General features: G+C 36.1%; 2 protein-coding genes across 6 annotated transcripts in view; one reads left to right on the top strand and one right to left on the bottom strand.

Annotated features, from left to right (window-relative positions):
• taf6 (TAF6 RNA polymerase II, TATA box binding protein (TBP)-associated factor) overlaps positions 1–13,435 on the bottom strand; it is a 71,220-nt gene extending 57,785 nt beyond the window's left edge. For 2 of the 5 annotated variants that reach the window (XM_067407803.1, XM_067407807.1), the window contains exons 1-2: positions 12,090–12,280; positions 10,756–10,917 (exon numbers count right to left, since the gene is read on the bottom strand). In XM_067407803.1, coding sequence (XP_067263904.1) covers positions 10,756–10,911 — 156 coding nt within the window. In that variant the 5' untranslated portion in view covers positions 10,912–10,917; positions 12,090–12,280. Of the gene's footprint in view, positions 1–10,755; positions 10,937–12,089; positions 12,281–13,331 lie in introns of those variants that run through there. The other 3 variants (XM_067407806.1, XM_067407804.1, XM_067407805.1) reach the window with 3 other exon arrangements.
• Positions 13,181–14,590, top strand: part of LOC137034115 (zona pellucida sperm-binding protein 3-like) — a 42,643-nt gene continuing 41,233 nt past the window's right edge. The window contains exons 1-2 of the mRNA XM_067406741.1: positions 13,181–13,459; positions 14,538–14,582. Of these exons, the coding sequence (XP_067262842.1) occupies positions 13,181–13,459; positions 14,538–14,582 (324 nt within the window). The remainder of the gene's footprint in view (positions 13,460–14,537; positions 14,583–14,590) is intronic.

Raw genomic sequence — 14,590 nt, 5'->3', positions numbered from 1 at the left:
AAAACAGCTTTTTATGTAAAATTCCCTTTATAAAAGACCCACATTTCTAACTTTCATTCATGGGGATAACATGGATAATTTGACATGGTTTAGTGTAAGATTTTTGCCCATCTTTTGAAAAATGCAGTTTTAAAAGTAAAAAAAAATCACTTTTACCAGTAAATGGCTGCAGAGCTCCACTATTTATGTGCTATCTGACTGACTGAAAGACATCTTTTCATAAGTTTTTTTTTGTTGGATTCATATCTAAATGTTATGAAATCACAATTATAACAATAAAAAATACTTCTTGTCAAAGTTTAGCATTTTTTGTACTGAAAAAAATTAATTTTTCCAAAATGTTGATTTTGAGGATGAATTTTGTCCATTTTCACAGTGGAGTCTCATCATAATGTAACAATATTGAAAAACTATTTTTTTTATTACAAAAAATGCTAAACTTTGACAAAAAGTACCCTTTATTGTTATAATTGTGATTTCATAATATTTAGATATGAATCCAACTGAAAAAAACTTATGAAAAGATGTCTTTCAGTCAGTCAGATAGCACATAGCATATAGTGGAGCTCTGCAGCCATCTACTGGTAAAAATTATAGTTTTTTTACTTTTAAAACTGCATTTTCCAAAAGATGGGCAAAAATCTTACACTAAACCATGTCAAATTATCCGTGTTATCCCCATTAATGAAATTTAGAAATGTGGGTCTTTTATAAAGTGAATTTTACATAAAAAGCTGTTTTTGTATAAAAACCTATTTTAAAAAAATATTTTTTAATTTATTTATATAAATTTAAAAAATATGATAAATCCTCCAAAAACTATACAAACATGGAGTAAAAACATTAATAAACAGAGTAAAATTAAATGTTTTTTAAAAAAACAAGTATTTTGTTACAAAATAGCATTTTGTTGCCTGGGGTCTGTGGAGACCCCGAAGACCCTGAGTGTACTTCCCAAACGAAGACCGCATAAGGGTTAAATGTGTTTCAGGGAGTGAATTACAGTGTAAAGCATGCCATTTCCTGTTACCAACAGGTGGCGCTACGACTAACTGAATATTTGCATGTAGATGTTTGGGGCAGGTTGGACATTGTATGACTGATTTATAACAACTTCCTGTTTCATGGCGAAAAATTTAACATTGCAAAGGCCTTTAGATTGGACTGACCAAATACAATGTTTATCTGATAAAATCTCTAGGAGGAGTTTGTTAAAGTACAACATCTGGAAGTGGCAAAACCTGCAAAAATTTTGCAGAGAAAATTCAAAATATATCACTTCTTGTTGGGTTTTCAGATTTTGCTCCCACTGACTTTTTTGTAGGTATTGGGTTACATGTGTCTACTGAATTTCATCCTTGTACATGAAACATAGCACAAAGGGCAATTAATTGAAATTTTGGTTTTGTATTGAGCCATTTTGCCACATCTTATTCTGAAACCCATATCAGAGGTAATTTCACAACTTCTGACGTGTGTGCAAACTTTCATTAGTTTTTTGAGCATGTTTAGGCCCTCAAAAATGTGATTCATTTAGGAGAAGAATAATTGACTACAATAGGGTCCTCACACCATTGGTGCTCAGGCCCTAATGAATGTAAACAACTTACAGAGCTCTTACTTGCACCACCTGACTGCTGCAGCGTTGAAAGTGTTGATAATGTTCACGCATAAATCTTAATCTGAGGACGTAAACAGCTCGGGGTAGAATATCATGGGTTGTCATCTCGTCATTACTGTTAAGACATTGCATGAATGCAGCATAAACTTCTTGTTTTGGTTCAGGAGGAACTGTAAAAGGCGGCTGCTTTTTGTTTGTAGTGCTCAGTGACTGTCTGTTGACTCTGCATAACCTTAGCCTACGGAACTCGCTGATGATGTGTGATGTGTGATTGTATATGAAAATACAAATGACGAACAGCAGGTGGGACATTGTATCAATGCATTCGGACTGAATGCAATTAGTGGACTACTTCTATTATCAATTGCTATAAGGATGTGACATTAAAGGTCTGCTACCCGACCGATCAGGCAAAACTTCCTTCCTAATATTGTGTTGGTCCTCCTTTTGCTGCCAAAACAGCTCTGACCCGTTGAGCCGTTGAGGTATGGACTCCACTAGACCCCTGAAGGTGTGCGGTGGTATCTGGCACCAAGATGTCAGTAGCAGATCCTTTAAGTCCTGTAAATTGTGAGTTGAGGCCTCCATGGATCGGACTTGTTTGTTCAGCACATCCCACAGATGCTCGATTGAATTGAGACACCTCAAACTTGTTGTTGTGCTCCTCAAACCATTCCTGAACCATTTTTGCTTTGTGGCAGGGCGCATTATCCTGCTGAAAGAGGCCACAGCCACCAGGGAATACCAGGGAATTTCATTTCCATGAAAAGGTGTACATGGTCTGCAACAATGCTTAGGTAGGTGGTGTCAAAGTAACATCCACATGGATGGCAGGACCCAAGGTTTCCCAGCAGAACATTGCCCAAAGCATTACACTGCCTCTGCCGGCTTGCCTTCTTCCCATAGTGCATCCTGGTACCATGTGTTCCCCAGGTAAGCGACGCACACGCACCCGGCCATCCATGTGATGTAAAAGAAAACGTGATTCATCAGACCAGGCCACCTTCTTCTGCTGCTCCGTGGTCCTGTTTTAGTCCTTCCTTCGTGGTCCTTCCTTAGACGACTTTTACTTGGAAGCTGTAGTTTTGGAGATGCTCTGACGCAGTCGTCTACCCATCACAATTTGGCCGTTGTCAATCTCGCTCAAATCCTTACCCTTGCCCATTTTTCCTGCTTCTAACACATCAACTTGATGTGGACAAATGTTCACTTGCTGCCTAATATATCCCACCCACTAACAGGTACCGTGATGAAGAGAATCAGTGTTATTCACTTCACCTGTCAGTGGTCATAATGTTATGCCTGATTGGTATATAGCCTATGTAGTGAAGGTTTGAGTGCCATCTGCTGTGTTGTGGCCGAAAGTGCGCACGAGAGCGGGAGCACATTTATATATAATTTATATATTAATATAAACTATCTTGTGCGCTCTTTTGGTCACAACACAGCAGAACAGCACACAGACCTTAACTATGAGTGCGATAAGGCAGGGAAAACTTGTTACAGTGCCAAATGATGCAGGGAAAGCTGCACTGTAACGAATTCTACCGAATAGGAAAAAAATTCATCAGTCATACTCCTCGTGTTTGATGGATAACAGGTGAGCCGGGGGACAGCACAAAATTAGAGGCTACATAAATCTCTAAAATTACTATGCAATAATGTGTTAAGTGAACAAGTGTAAACTGAGCACAGCGCAAATCAAGTAGCTGTGCTGCATGCTGTTTGTGTCAAGACGACACAAACTCTTTGTCAAGAGTAGGCCATTATCAATAAAATACTGCATCAAAAACATTTTCTACTAATTGATATGCATATTTGTTGTAATGTTTTAAACCTTGAGAGACAATATAATAGATGATATGATACACAAATGAGTGAAAACTTTATGAATGAAATGAGCACAGCGTGTTCATAAATCAAATCCTAGTTTTTAGAGGGGGCGCTGTGAGCCTACTTGTTAGACTAATAAAATAAAAAGTAAAATACACAAATAACATTAAAGGAATAGATCACTCAAAAATGAAAATTATTCCATAATTTACTCACCCTCAAGCCTTCCTAGGTAAATATGAACATCTTCTTTCAGACAAACACAATTGGAGATATATTTAAAAATAAAAATATCCTTAGTCCTCCAAGGTTTATAATAGTTGTGAATGGCAGCCCAATTTTTAAAGAAAAAAAAAAAATAAAAAAAAATGCACCCATCCATAAAAAAAAAAAATTAATCCATACGACTCCAGGGGCTTAATAAAGGCCTTCTGAAGCGAATCGATGCATTTGTGCAAGACAAATATAAAACTTTATAAAGTAAAATAACGAGCTTCCGGCACAACAGCCACAGTGCCAGTACTACACAATGCCATGACATTCTACGCTGCTCCATAATATACAATGCTATAACACGTAGTATGTCATGTCATTTGTACTACGTTGCAGAAGTTAACACTTTCTGTACATACGCCGAATGCGTATGGCTGTCGCGCCGGAAGCTCATTATTTTAATTTATAAAATTTTAAATAAGGATATTTATCATACACAAATGCATCGATTAGCTTGAGAAGGCCTTTATTAACCCCCTGGAGTCGTATGGATTATTTTATGGATGGGTGCATTTTTTTGTCTTCAAAATTGCCATTCACAACCATTATAAACCTTGGATGACAAAGGATATTTTTAAATATATCTCTGATGGTGTTTGTCTTAAAGAAGATAGTCGTATAGGGTAAACATACCTATTAAGCTCAAGTACCCATTAAGCACAATACCATCTTTGAGCTCCAATTATAAAAAGAAAAAAAATAATGTATTATCCAACTTGATGTCTTAACCAATTGATGTGTTTGTTACTACACACCTCCTGTAATTTCAAGAAAATCAGACCATTGCACACTGAGATATAGGTATTCAAGTGTTCACACTGTCTGGTGGCCATTTTGAAAGCTGTGTGAAATCTTTCACCAAAAGAGGAGCTCCTTAAATGTGCATTTTTAAGGTGGTTAAGCCTTTATTTTGGGTAAGTATAACTACTTACTGCAAAATTAAGAGATTAATGTTTAGACTTTTGCATATTATAACCTGGAATCTGGATATGGGAAATAATTACAGTGAGATCCAAAAGATAGTTTTAGCAACATAGCGCAGATGCTACAGAACATTGTTGGCTTACTAGCTGTATAAGATTGTTTGCTACACTAATATATTACTTTACAGATATTACTGGCTTGTACTGTTAAATCCATAATATTATAAATTAACAGTTTATTGATGGTCTGTGGTTTTACAATTCTGCATTTTTTAAAGAAATAATATTATTATAAGGTGAGCTTAAAGGGTGCACTACTATGAAAAACACACAGCTTCAGTGTGACATCGATAAGAAAAAGTATAATTTAATAGATATTGTCCATAATAGTTGTTCATATTAAAATATGTATAAACTTAATACATGACCTAGATTATTTATTTAGCAAAATCTTGTACTTTAAATTTCATGAAATATTTATTAATTAAAAATTGTTAGTGCTCCAATTAAGCTCAGTGTGCTCCTTTAAGCTCATCCACATTGAATGTCTATGTAAATACTTCATAAACAGACTTTAAATATTAACTGATGGTTAACCTTTATAAAATGATTAATAACTTATTTTCATATGGTTAGGTCAACCAAAAATAAAAATTACCCCATGATTTACTCACCATCAAGCTATCCTAGTTGTATATGACTTTCTTTTTTTTAGACGAACACAGTTAGTTCTATTAAGTAATGCCCTGATTTTCCAAGCTTTATAATGACAGTAAATAGAGGATGAGATTTTGAAGCCCAAAAAAGTGCAACCATCCATAATAAAAGATATCCACATGGCTCCAGGGGTTAATAAAGGCCTTCTAAAGTGAAGCGATGCATTTGTGTAAGAAAAATATCCAAATTTAAAACTTTAAAAACTAAAATAACTAGCTTCCGACAGATGGCCATACACATCGATTTACGGCGAAATAGTGAACTCTGACCTGACAGAAGATGTAATGACGAATGCGGAAGCGCAGATGATGGAGCAAAACAAAACATCGGTCATGAATAAGAAGTCTAAAACAAGAATTTTTTTAAGAGAAATGTCTGAGGATTTCGATACAAGAAAAGAGGAGCATGAGTTTGTTGCCCAGCATTATTTGTTTGAACAGCAAAAGGCAGTAAAGCTTATGCTACTATTAACTGATTTTTGAATGTGTTGCTTAGATGAACAAGGACTAGTCTAGATGTTGCAATGTGTTTGAATGACACTTCACTATGAATATATGATTGATCAAATTGAATGCCTTGTTGCTTGATTTTAGTGTTCTTTTTTTTTTTGTGATTGACTGTACCTTCAAATGAAACATTTTTCAATTCTTTAAAAAAGTTTTTAATTTAATGATGTACATCTTAATTGAAATGCTTTTGTCATTTAAAATTAAATATCATTGTTTGAGAGAAATTTTATTTTATTTTACTTTTTGTACTAAAATCAATGTCCTGTGCATTAAAAATGTCTCAATTTGCACCTAGGATGCTTTTTTTTTAAACTGAAAGTAACTTATTTTAATATCTTAAAATATGTCAGAGCCAGTGTTTTGTCTAAAGATGCACACCAGTAATGTTTTTTTTACTAGGGTACATTTATAAAAGCTACTTAAATACCCTAATAGAACTAAAGCCTAATCCTGGCTTAGTCCAAGCCCCGTCTGTGAAACCAGGCCTAAATGTTTAGACTTTGTCAATATTTTCTCTAGAATTACTTTTGCTTCTGAATTATCCATTCACCTAGTTTATAATATTTTTATTTATTTTATTTCTAATATTTTTATTTATGGTTATGATTAATTATTTTAAACCATTTTTTCTCTAATGAAGTAGCTTTTTGGGGTATCGGAATTGGATCAGTTATGAAAAATGGTATCGATGCATCCCTAATTCCAAGTTTTTATTTATGTGTATGTATGTATGTATGTATTTATTTATTTATTTAATTTATTTATTCTCTGAAACGTCTCATTTTGGTTTTCAGTGGCATTGCATAGAATTAGGGCTGTCATGATATTGGATTTTTCACACCACGGTTATTGTGGCCGAAAATATCACGGTAACGATATATTGCGGTATTTATAGAATCCTTGGGGTGGGAAATTTATCAGTCTAAATAATTTACTTTGTTTATTTAGTTTTTCTCTTTCAGGGTTGCTGCACATTTTTTAAAGTCAAATTTAAGTTTTTTTTTCAAGACCTGAAGAAATAAAAATTAATACTAGCATAGTAGCCTATACATTATGGCTGTTTCCAATCAAATGAAATCATTTTCAACAAAATCCATCTTTGTAATACAAAGGTGACACAGAATGAGAAGTGACATTAATATATTTACACAGCATTTACAATTTGTCTACATAAATTTAATTTAATATTTAAATATTGAAATAAATATTTCTAATTTTAACTTTTTAATGTCCCTTAAAAAAGAAACTAAACTAAACTGCCAGTAGGTGGCACCAAGTCACTGTCTTAAAGGTGCTAAAGAGGATGTTTTGTTTTATACATTTTTGCAATATTACTTGAAACTGTCTTTACTAACTGATAAAAGACTATTTATTAGGTGCACTGAAAGTAATAATATTAATATACATCATCTGTGCACGAGGTAGGGCCTTAAAAACATCAGCCAATCGTTTACGCGATGATTGGCCCTCTGGCTTGTCAATCACTGCCGTGACGTTCCTTGTGAGAGACGTGCGCAGATTGGCCCTCTGGCTTGTCAATCACTGCCGTGACGTTCCTTGTGAGAGACAAGCGCGGCTGCACGCTCCAGTAACTTTCCACACTCCACAGGCACTGCATGCAATGTTTTTGTCAGGAGACAGCAGTAACAACTGCAGATTATGAGTTACCTGCGGTGAGTCTGACATAATGAATCCAAAAAACACGACACAGCAAATGCCGGTGGCAAACACTTGTGTTCCAATACTCATGGCACGAGTTTTGGGAGGCGTTCCTTTAAAATGGGCTGTGAAGGAGGGGGGCTGTTCTTACGCATGCGCTCATTTCAAAAATTCAGTAACAGTCTTTGGATTCTCAGTCGACGAAAAAATCCTCTCTATCACCTTTAATGAGTGAATGAGTCAAACGATTTGTTCAAATGACTGATTCTTGACTTCATTCAGGAACGAAGCTCGGATTCATTCGTTCTAAACGCGGATTCGGCCAGTATAAAAAAACCTTTCTGTTGCATGGGGCTTTGTTCTGCGGTTCATAATTTTGACATTTTCGTTGGCGAAATAAAGAAAAAAAACAAGCAATATTAACAACACTGTGTCTAAAATGTAACTCACATTGTACATTTAACAAGTTGAAGGAACATTGCATTTGTGCTGATTTGGGGAAAACGGCACTTTTGCTCATGTGATATTGTAAAACAACTACATCTTATAATGTGATATAATGACAAAAAATTGTCGGGGCAAAAAATGCCTGTGTATCTTGAATTTTGAGGGCAAATAACTGCATGCATATCTACATCACGCCGAGTAAGACAAATAAAGAAAACGTCGTACTTAAAATAATCACCCTTTATTTAAATACGTGAACACAGAAAATCGCTGTTAATATAACATTTCCCATTCCATGACTATTAAAATAATCGCAATTTACTCTGCAGGGTGATGGACACGGAGGTGGGTAAGAGGTTGTTGGTGTTGCCACCCTTTGCACTGACTGTAGCTAGGCAAATCCTGCGGATTGGGCCGTCTAAGGTGCCGAAAAACTCCCATACTGTCGAGCTTATTTACTTTTTTCGGGTGCAGACAGACCCTGCGTTCCAATGTCCATACTATCCATCCTAAATAGTATGTGAGATTAAAATAAGTGTGTCCCAAAGCATAGTATGTTGAAAAGAGTATGCCAAAAGTCCCAGGATGGTCTACTATTTCCGGTAGATTTTCGAAGTGTGGATCCGTGCACACTATAGAGGCTAATATTGCCCACAACCCATTGCGCATTGGACGAGGATTCAGTTCAGAACTACAAACACGAGTAAAAAGTGTTAAAAAACTACAAAACATGGCGGATATATGCAATCGACGCTGAGAGATTTGAGTGACTAATAATCAGTTTAACCTGATAGAAAATATATATTTAATGTTACCCATGTTATTTTTCATCTGCAAATACCAATGTGGACTTTTATGAAGATCTGATTGGCCATTAACTTTTAAATGCATCTTTATGCATTAATATGAGGAGAGTTCTCCACATGAAAGACCTGCGACTGCAGATCAACGTGCTGCATTTCACTCCGATACGGTAGGAAATTAGCTAAATGAAATGTGGAGGATGTAAGATGATTGACAGGCCAGTTTACGGTGACAGGATGCGACAGAGAGAAAAGACGCGATTGTATGACGTGTTAGTATGTCCCAAAGCTTGTCTACTCTTTTACTACACACTCAAAAGTAAGTACTTTTTGTTCACAGAAAGAGTACATACTTTTAGGGCGTAGTATAAGTAGGCGAATTGGAACGCAGCAAGAGCCTCTGCGTCTTCTTCTTGTTTGACAGGCGTCAGCGTTAAGGTGCAATACTGCCACCTGAGAGATCAACCAGGTACTGGCGCTGGAGTATTTACATGTCATGATATCATAAGTGTCCTATTCATTTTAAATATCGTGGTTATCACCAATACCGGTATAATCGTCACACCCTAAATTAACACAATATCGATATTTCATGCTTTGAATATCACGGTTATTGTCAATACCGGAATATTGCGACACCTAGGGCTGAAACGATTCATTACAAAAATTCATCGAGGCAAAAACTCTGCCTCGAAGCCTCGTTAAATTCATATGACGCGCACTATACGCGCAGGGATCTGATTCACACGGACCGTTGTTCATGTTCAGGAAGCACACCATAGCACGTGACATTTTGAATTTAGTTGGCGCGATGGCGGAGAGTAAAGATAGATATGATGTTTAGCTTTGATGTTTTTAAGTAGTAAACGTATTCACGTTCAATTTTAAGAGAGTATAGCCTAAAAAAAAGAACCCCTTCACACACACACATGCACCCTCGTCTCTCTCACGCGCCAGTCAGACCAATCGTGGCAATGTATCACATATGCTTAAACTTTTTATGTAGCCACGCAACAATTTCAGCATGCATTCACTGAATACACAGGGACGTGATGTTGTGACGCGATTTTTCAAACGGATGCTTCATCTAAAATGCACCGGAATTCAAGGGATGCAAGCCAAATGCAGCGTTCTATTGAAAATGATTGTATGTAGGCTATTTCTGCCGTACCAAACTGCAATGAAGCAACTGGTCTGACTGGGGCGTCACTCTTCCTCACACACGGCATGCGTTTTTGTTCTCAGGTGGGTAATTTGCAGAAGGTGCAATCCTTTTTTTGTAATGTTGTATTAAGAAGACAAAACTAAGGCCAAATGGCCTTTACTATTTAAGTTTGTATTCATACTTTTACATGTTATACATGTTTACAGTGAGTTGATTGTATGACTGTATTGTTATATAATTGTTGGCACTGGCACTTATAAACACTAAATGGGTAAAAATTGCAATAAATAGGCTTAGTTTTGGAGCAAAATGTTGGAGTTGGAACCAATACCTCTGTTTTTTTTTAGAAATAAAAGCCAAATGCTTGATCATTTTACAGCCACATAATTTCGCTATGCATTATTTGTTTTGGTTGCAAAAAAAATAAATAAATAAAATCAGATTAATCGATTAATCGATCGATTAAGTGCTAGATTAATCGATTACAAAAAGAATCGATAGCTGCAGCCCTAGCGACACCCCTACAAAGAATGTAATTTTTACATTATGTGTGACAAAGTACTGATATGATTTATCTTTTTTTCATTTTTTACATCATAAAAATGTAATATTTTATTACACTAATAATTTAATTGGAACAAAAGGAGGTGGGGGAGATACAAACATGTAATATACATTTTAAATATGCATGTCCATGTAATGTGCACAAAATTTGTTCTTAAAACCATAATGAAAATGAAACTTTCTTTGTATTTTAAGCTTACATTATAACATTAAAAAAAATGTTGATTACAATTGTAAATACCTGTGCAATCTCTTTAATCCTGTAGCTAACCTCTTCGCTGAGGGCCAGACAACTGTCTTCCTGCAGTGAGCCCACACCCACTGACTCCGCCATCGCCTTCATGGATTCAGTAGGGAGGATCACTGAACACAGCTTCTGTCTGCGTTCCTCTGCCATGTCTCGCTTTATAGCAGGAAAACAACTACATTTATAAATCAGATATATTCAAATTTCAAGTAACCGTCATCAGTAAATTACACTCTTTCAATCCATTTCCACTGGCAAGAGAATTAGATAACTTTAAGAATGGTCTGCTGAGGTTTTGTTTAAATTTCAAAAATAACTTATCATAGCCTTAGCATTAATGCTGTCGTTTCCAACGAATTCATGTTTATGAATGTATAGTTGACATGGAGTTATATATAGTTGCATCTTTTTTTATTATTACATTATCTATTATCACAGCTTAAAACCCCTAGTCCAAATATTTTTTAAATAAAAAAGTTCATTTCTAAAGAAAAAAATCTATATATTTTATATATATATTTCCATTAAAATGTGAATTCACATATTTACAACAGTTGATATAATGAGTGCTATGTTTTCATTGTGTATTACTTGGCCACAGGTTAATGGCAAGATGATTTGTACATTTGTTCACAAATGTTATATATAGACACTGGACTCAAGTTGCAAGCAAGTTATCCGTAGTTGTAGTCTATTGATATGGAATTTTAATGTCTGATGCCTAAACAGATTAACTGGCATTAGTGTAACTGGCAGATATAAAGCAATTATATTACAAATTATCCAATTTAAAGATATGAAAATATGCATACATAATATATATATATAAAATATATATATATATATAAAAAAAAAAAAGTTTATTTCTAGAAGGTTGAGGAGTTTCTCCGGAGCATTGTATCCTATTGGGAATCAAAAGAGACCTCCTGAGAACCACGCGTCTAAAACATCTAGTTATTGGTTTGTTAATTTAGTTGCTGGTTTTACAGGAATCCAGAACACTCCTTCTCCGTAATGCATCGAGCAGCATCAACACTTCTTCCAATGTTTAAAATCTTATAAAAGGTCTGTCAAATGTAATTTGGCTCAAGGAAATTCCCTAACGATCAGAAAAGTTTGAGTTTTCAAGCACATTTATAAGAAAACTTAATGGGGGATCAAGTACTCAAATACTGATATACTACGCTGTAAAAAAGTAGTTTATGCACATATTCAAGTGTCTTAAGACTCATTAAGCACATTATTTATATACAACTGGGGATAATTATAGACGTTTTCCTGCAATAAAATTGCACAAAAAGCAGAACTGAACTGCATGTCGTTCTTACCTTTAAAAAGAGGATGCCGCAATGTTAAAACGATTAAAACTATTTCTAAAAAAGCAAATCCTTTATTAATAACTGCTCACTTTGTTGCTGTGCAGCTACTTGTTTATTTATCCACTGAATTTGTTTTTATATTTATACTTGGTATATCCTGTTTAGCTCCGAACCATTTTTCCGAAAATCCGCCATTTTGAATTTGCTGGAAGGTCCTGAGAGTGCGAATGAAAGATCGAAACGTAATCCCATATAAACTAATTTACAAAAAAAGTACACATTAGCGTCATGTCATTTAATAGGGATTATAAAGAAGCTAACAAACGATTTACTAACAACTACAGTTAATATTTCATGCAAAAAAACAACATGTATGGGTTTAATTCTTATGCATCTTTCATGATATCGATTGCTTCGTTCATCCGCTAGCCAGTCTGCCGAAGATTACTGCTATCAACAAACGGGTTTTGCAACTACTCATGCCTACAATAATCAAAAGCCATCTTCCTTAAGTGTAAAAATATTCGATTTTATAATAAATTGTTGATAATATTATTCACTCGTTTAAATATTTTTTTTTCATGCAAAAATAAAGTGAAGAATGTGAAAAGATATTTCTAAAACAAGATCATAAATATAAACAGAACAAGAGAGGTAACAAATCAATAAAAGATACACACCAACAACATAACTGAAAGAGAGAGACGAAGTTAAAAGAAGGATGTAAAACATAATGAACATTTAAAGAATATTCAGCTCAGCTGACATTAGTGACTTTACTCTAGACTGTTGTGGGAGGGGTTGAGCTCTCGTCTCTTTAATAATTGCCCGACTTCAGCAGTGCAATGCCCAATTAACCCGTGGTTTTTATGAAACTCATACAAAATTGGTTAATTGTTAATTTAAAGAAGCGGAAGTAGGCCGGATGCTTGCAAGGTGATGCAGGGCACAGCTTTGCAGCTTTGGTTCTTTAATTGAGGACGATGACAGAAAGTTTAATCTTTCATCTCTTAATCCTAATTTTGACTACAGAGTTTAGTGATGTGAGGGCCTTTCAACTGAGCTCTGACCCTCCGATACATCCATCCGGTCGTTCGCAAATGAAGGAACCTTTCCTAATCAAGAAGCTCTCGAATCAAGTGAAATATTCGCCCGGCAGACAAATCACACGTGTCAAAACTGTAGCTGTGATTTGCCATGAGAATTACATGGAGATTGCGATTAAGGTTGACCTCTTTGACGTTGGTTTACCTGTGGATGCTTCAGAGCTGCGGCTTGGTGCCGACAGTCAGTTCATTCCTTCGTGTAAAGTGACCGCGTTCTCCAATAACGAGTACATCATAGCAGCTGAGCTCACTGACTGTGGTACTCAACACTGGGTATGAGCAATTCAAGCATTTTTGTATTGCATATTCATTTTGGGTCATAATCTTAAAGAGCGGCTCATCTGGAAAGCATCCGTTGTGTACACACATCAGAACATATTTAAAACCCGTTTTTATTCATTCTAAAGAACAAATATGTTAAACATTTTAAACAACTAGATGTCTACTTAAAATCTAACTTTCTCGAGATAACACGTCTTTCTATCAAACTGTTCTCGAGAAAAAAAAACAGAAGAAAAAAAAAAACATTTATCATAGGCCTAGTATCAGGGTTCGAAATGAGGGGGGTCCCGGACCCTCCATAAGTCATTAGGGACCCCCCCATAAGAATTCATTTTTGGATTTTGGGGGTTCCTGACAAATATCTTAACACTAAAAAATATACTTCGGGCGTCCGCGTTCGTGCACCGTCCGCATGACATAATTTTCGTCATGCAGAGGGCCCGCACACCCTGGCCGCGTGCAGGCCAAATTTCGAGACCGCGCGGACAGTCCGCGTGCAACAGCGCATGCGCAAGCAGTATAGAGGAGTCCACTAGGTGGCAATACGCACAGTATTAAGCACAGTGTTCAGCCGTCGATGAAGAGTGTGAAAAGACTGGTTTAAAAACACGCTTGAAAAAAGAGAAAAACACGACAATGGACAGCGAACTTGACCAGCGTTTGTGCGAAGAGATTAGAAAGTAACCACATTTGTACAATATTCATGTTTAAAGAGTACAAAGACTTATTTAGGGCGGCAAATTCATGGAGGGGATTAGTATGGGAATGGATGCACTTCTTTCCTTCTCCGATCATGTCCAGTGAATGTCACACTGATGACACGACTCAGTGCTGCCCTCCAATGTCTGGTAGAGCATAGACAAAACTGTACTGCGCATGTGACGAACGCAGTCATCCGCGGTGTAGTATGAGGTGTCGTTTCGCTATTTATATGAGGTGTCCTTTCGCTATTTACGATGCTAACTAATCAGTCATGTCGATCGTCGCGTACCTTGCCGTGAGCAGAAGCCGTGACCAATGACGTGTGATAAGAAGCGTGACACTTTCGTCGCCCCTCTTCTCGCCTGAGAAACCGTGTGAGAAGCTACGTGACGTCTGCGCCGTGACGTCTGAAGTAAGTTT

Source organism: Chanodichthys erythropterus, chromosome 13, assembly GCF_024489055.1.
Source record: "Chanodichthys erythropterus isolate Z2021 chromosome 13, ASM2448905v1, whole genome shotgun sequence".
NCBI classification, from domain to species: domain Eukaryota; kingdom Metazoa; phylum Chordata; class Actinopteri; order Cypriniformes; family Xenocyprididae; genus Chanodichthys; species Chanodichthys erythropterus.
Note: the sequence above shows the minus strand (reverse complement) of the source record. Positions and strands in the feature narration are given on the sequence as shown.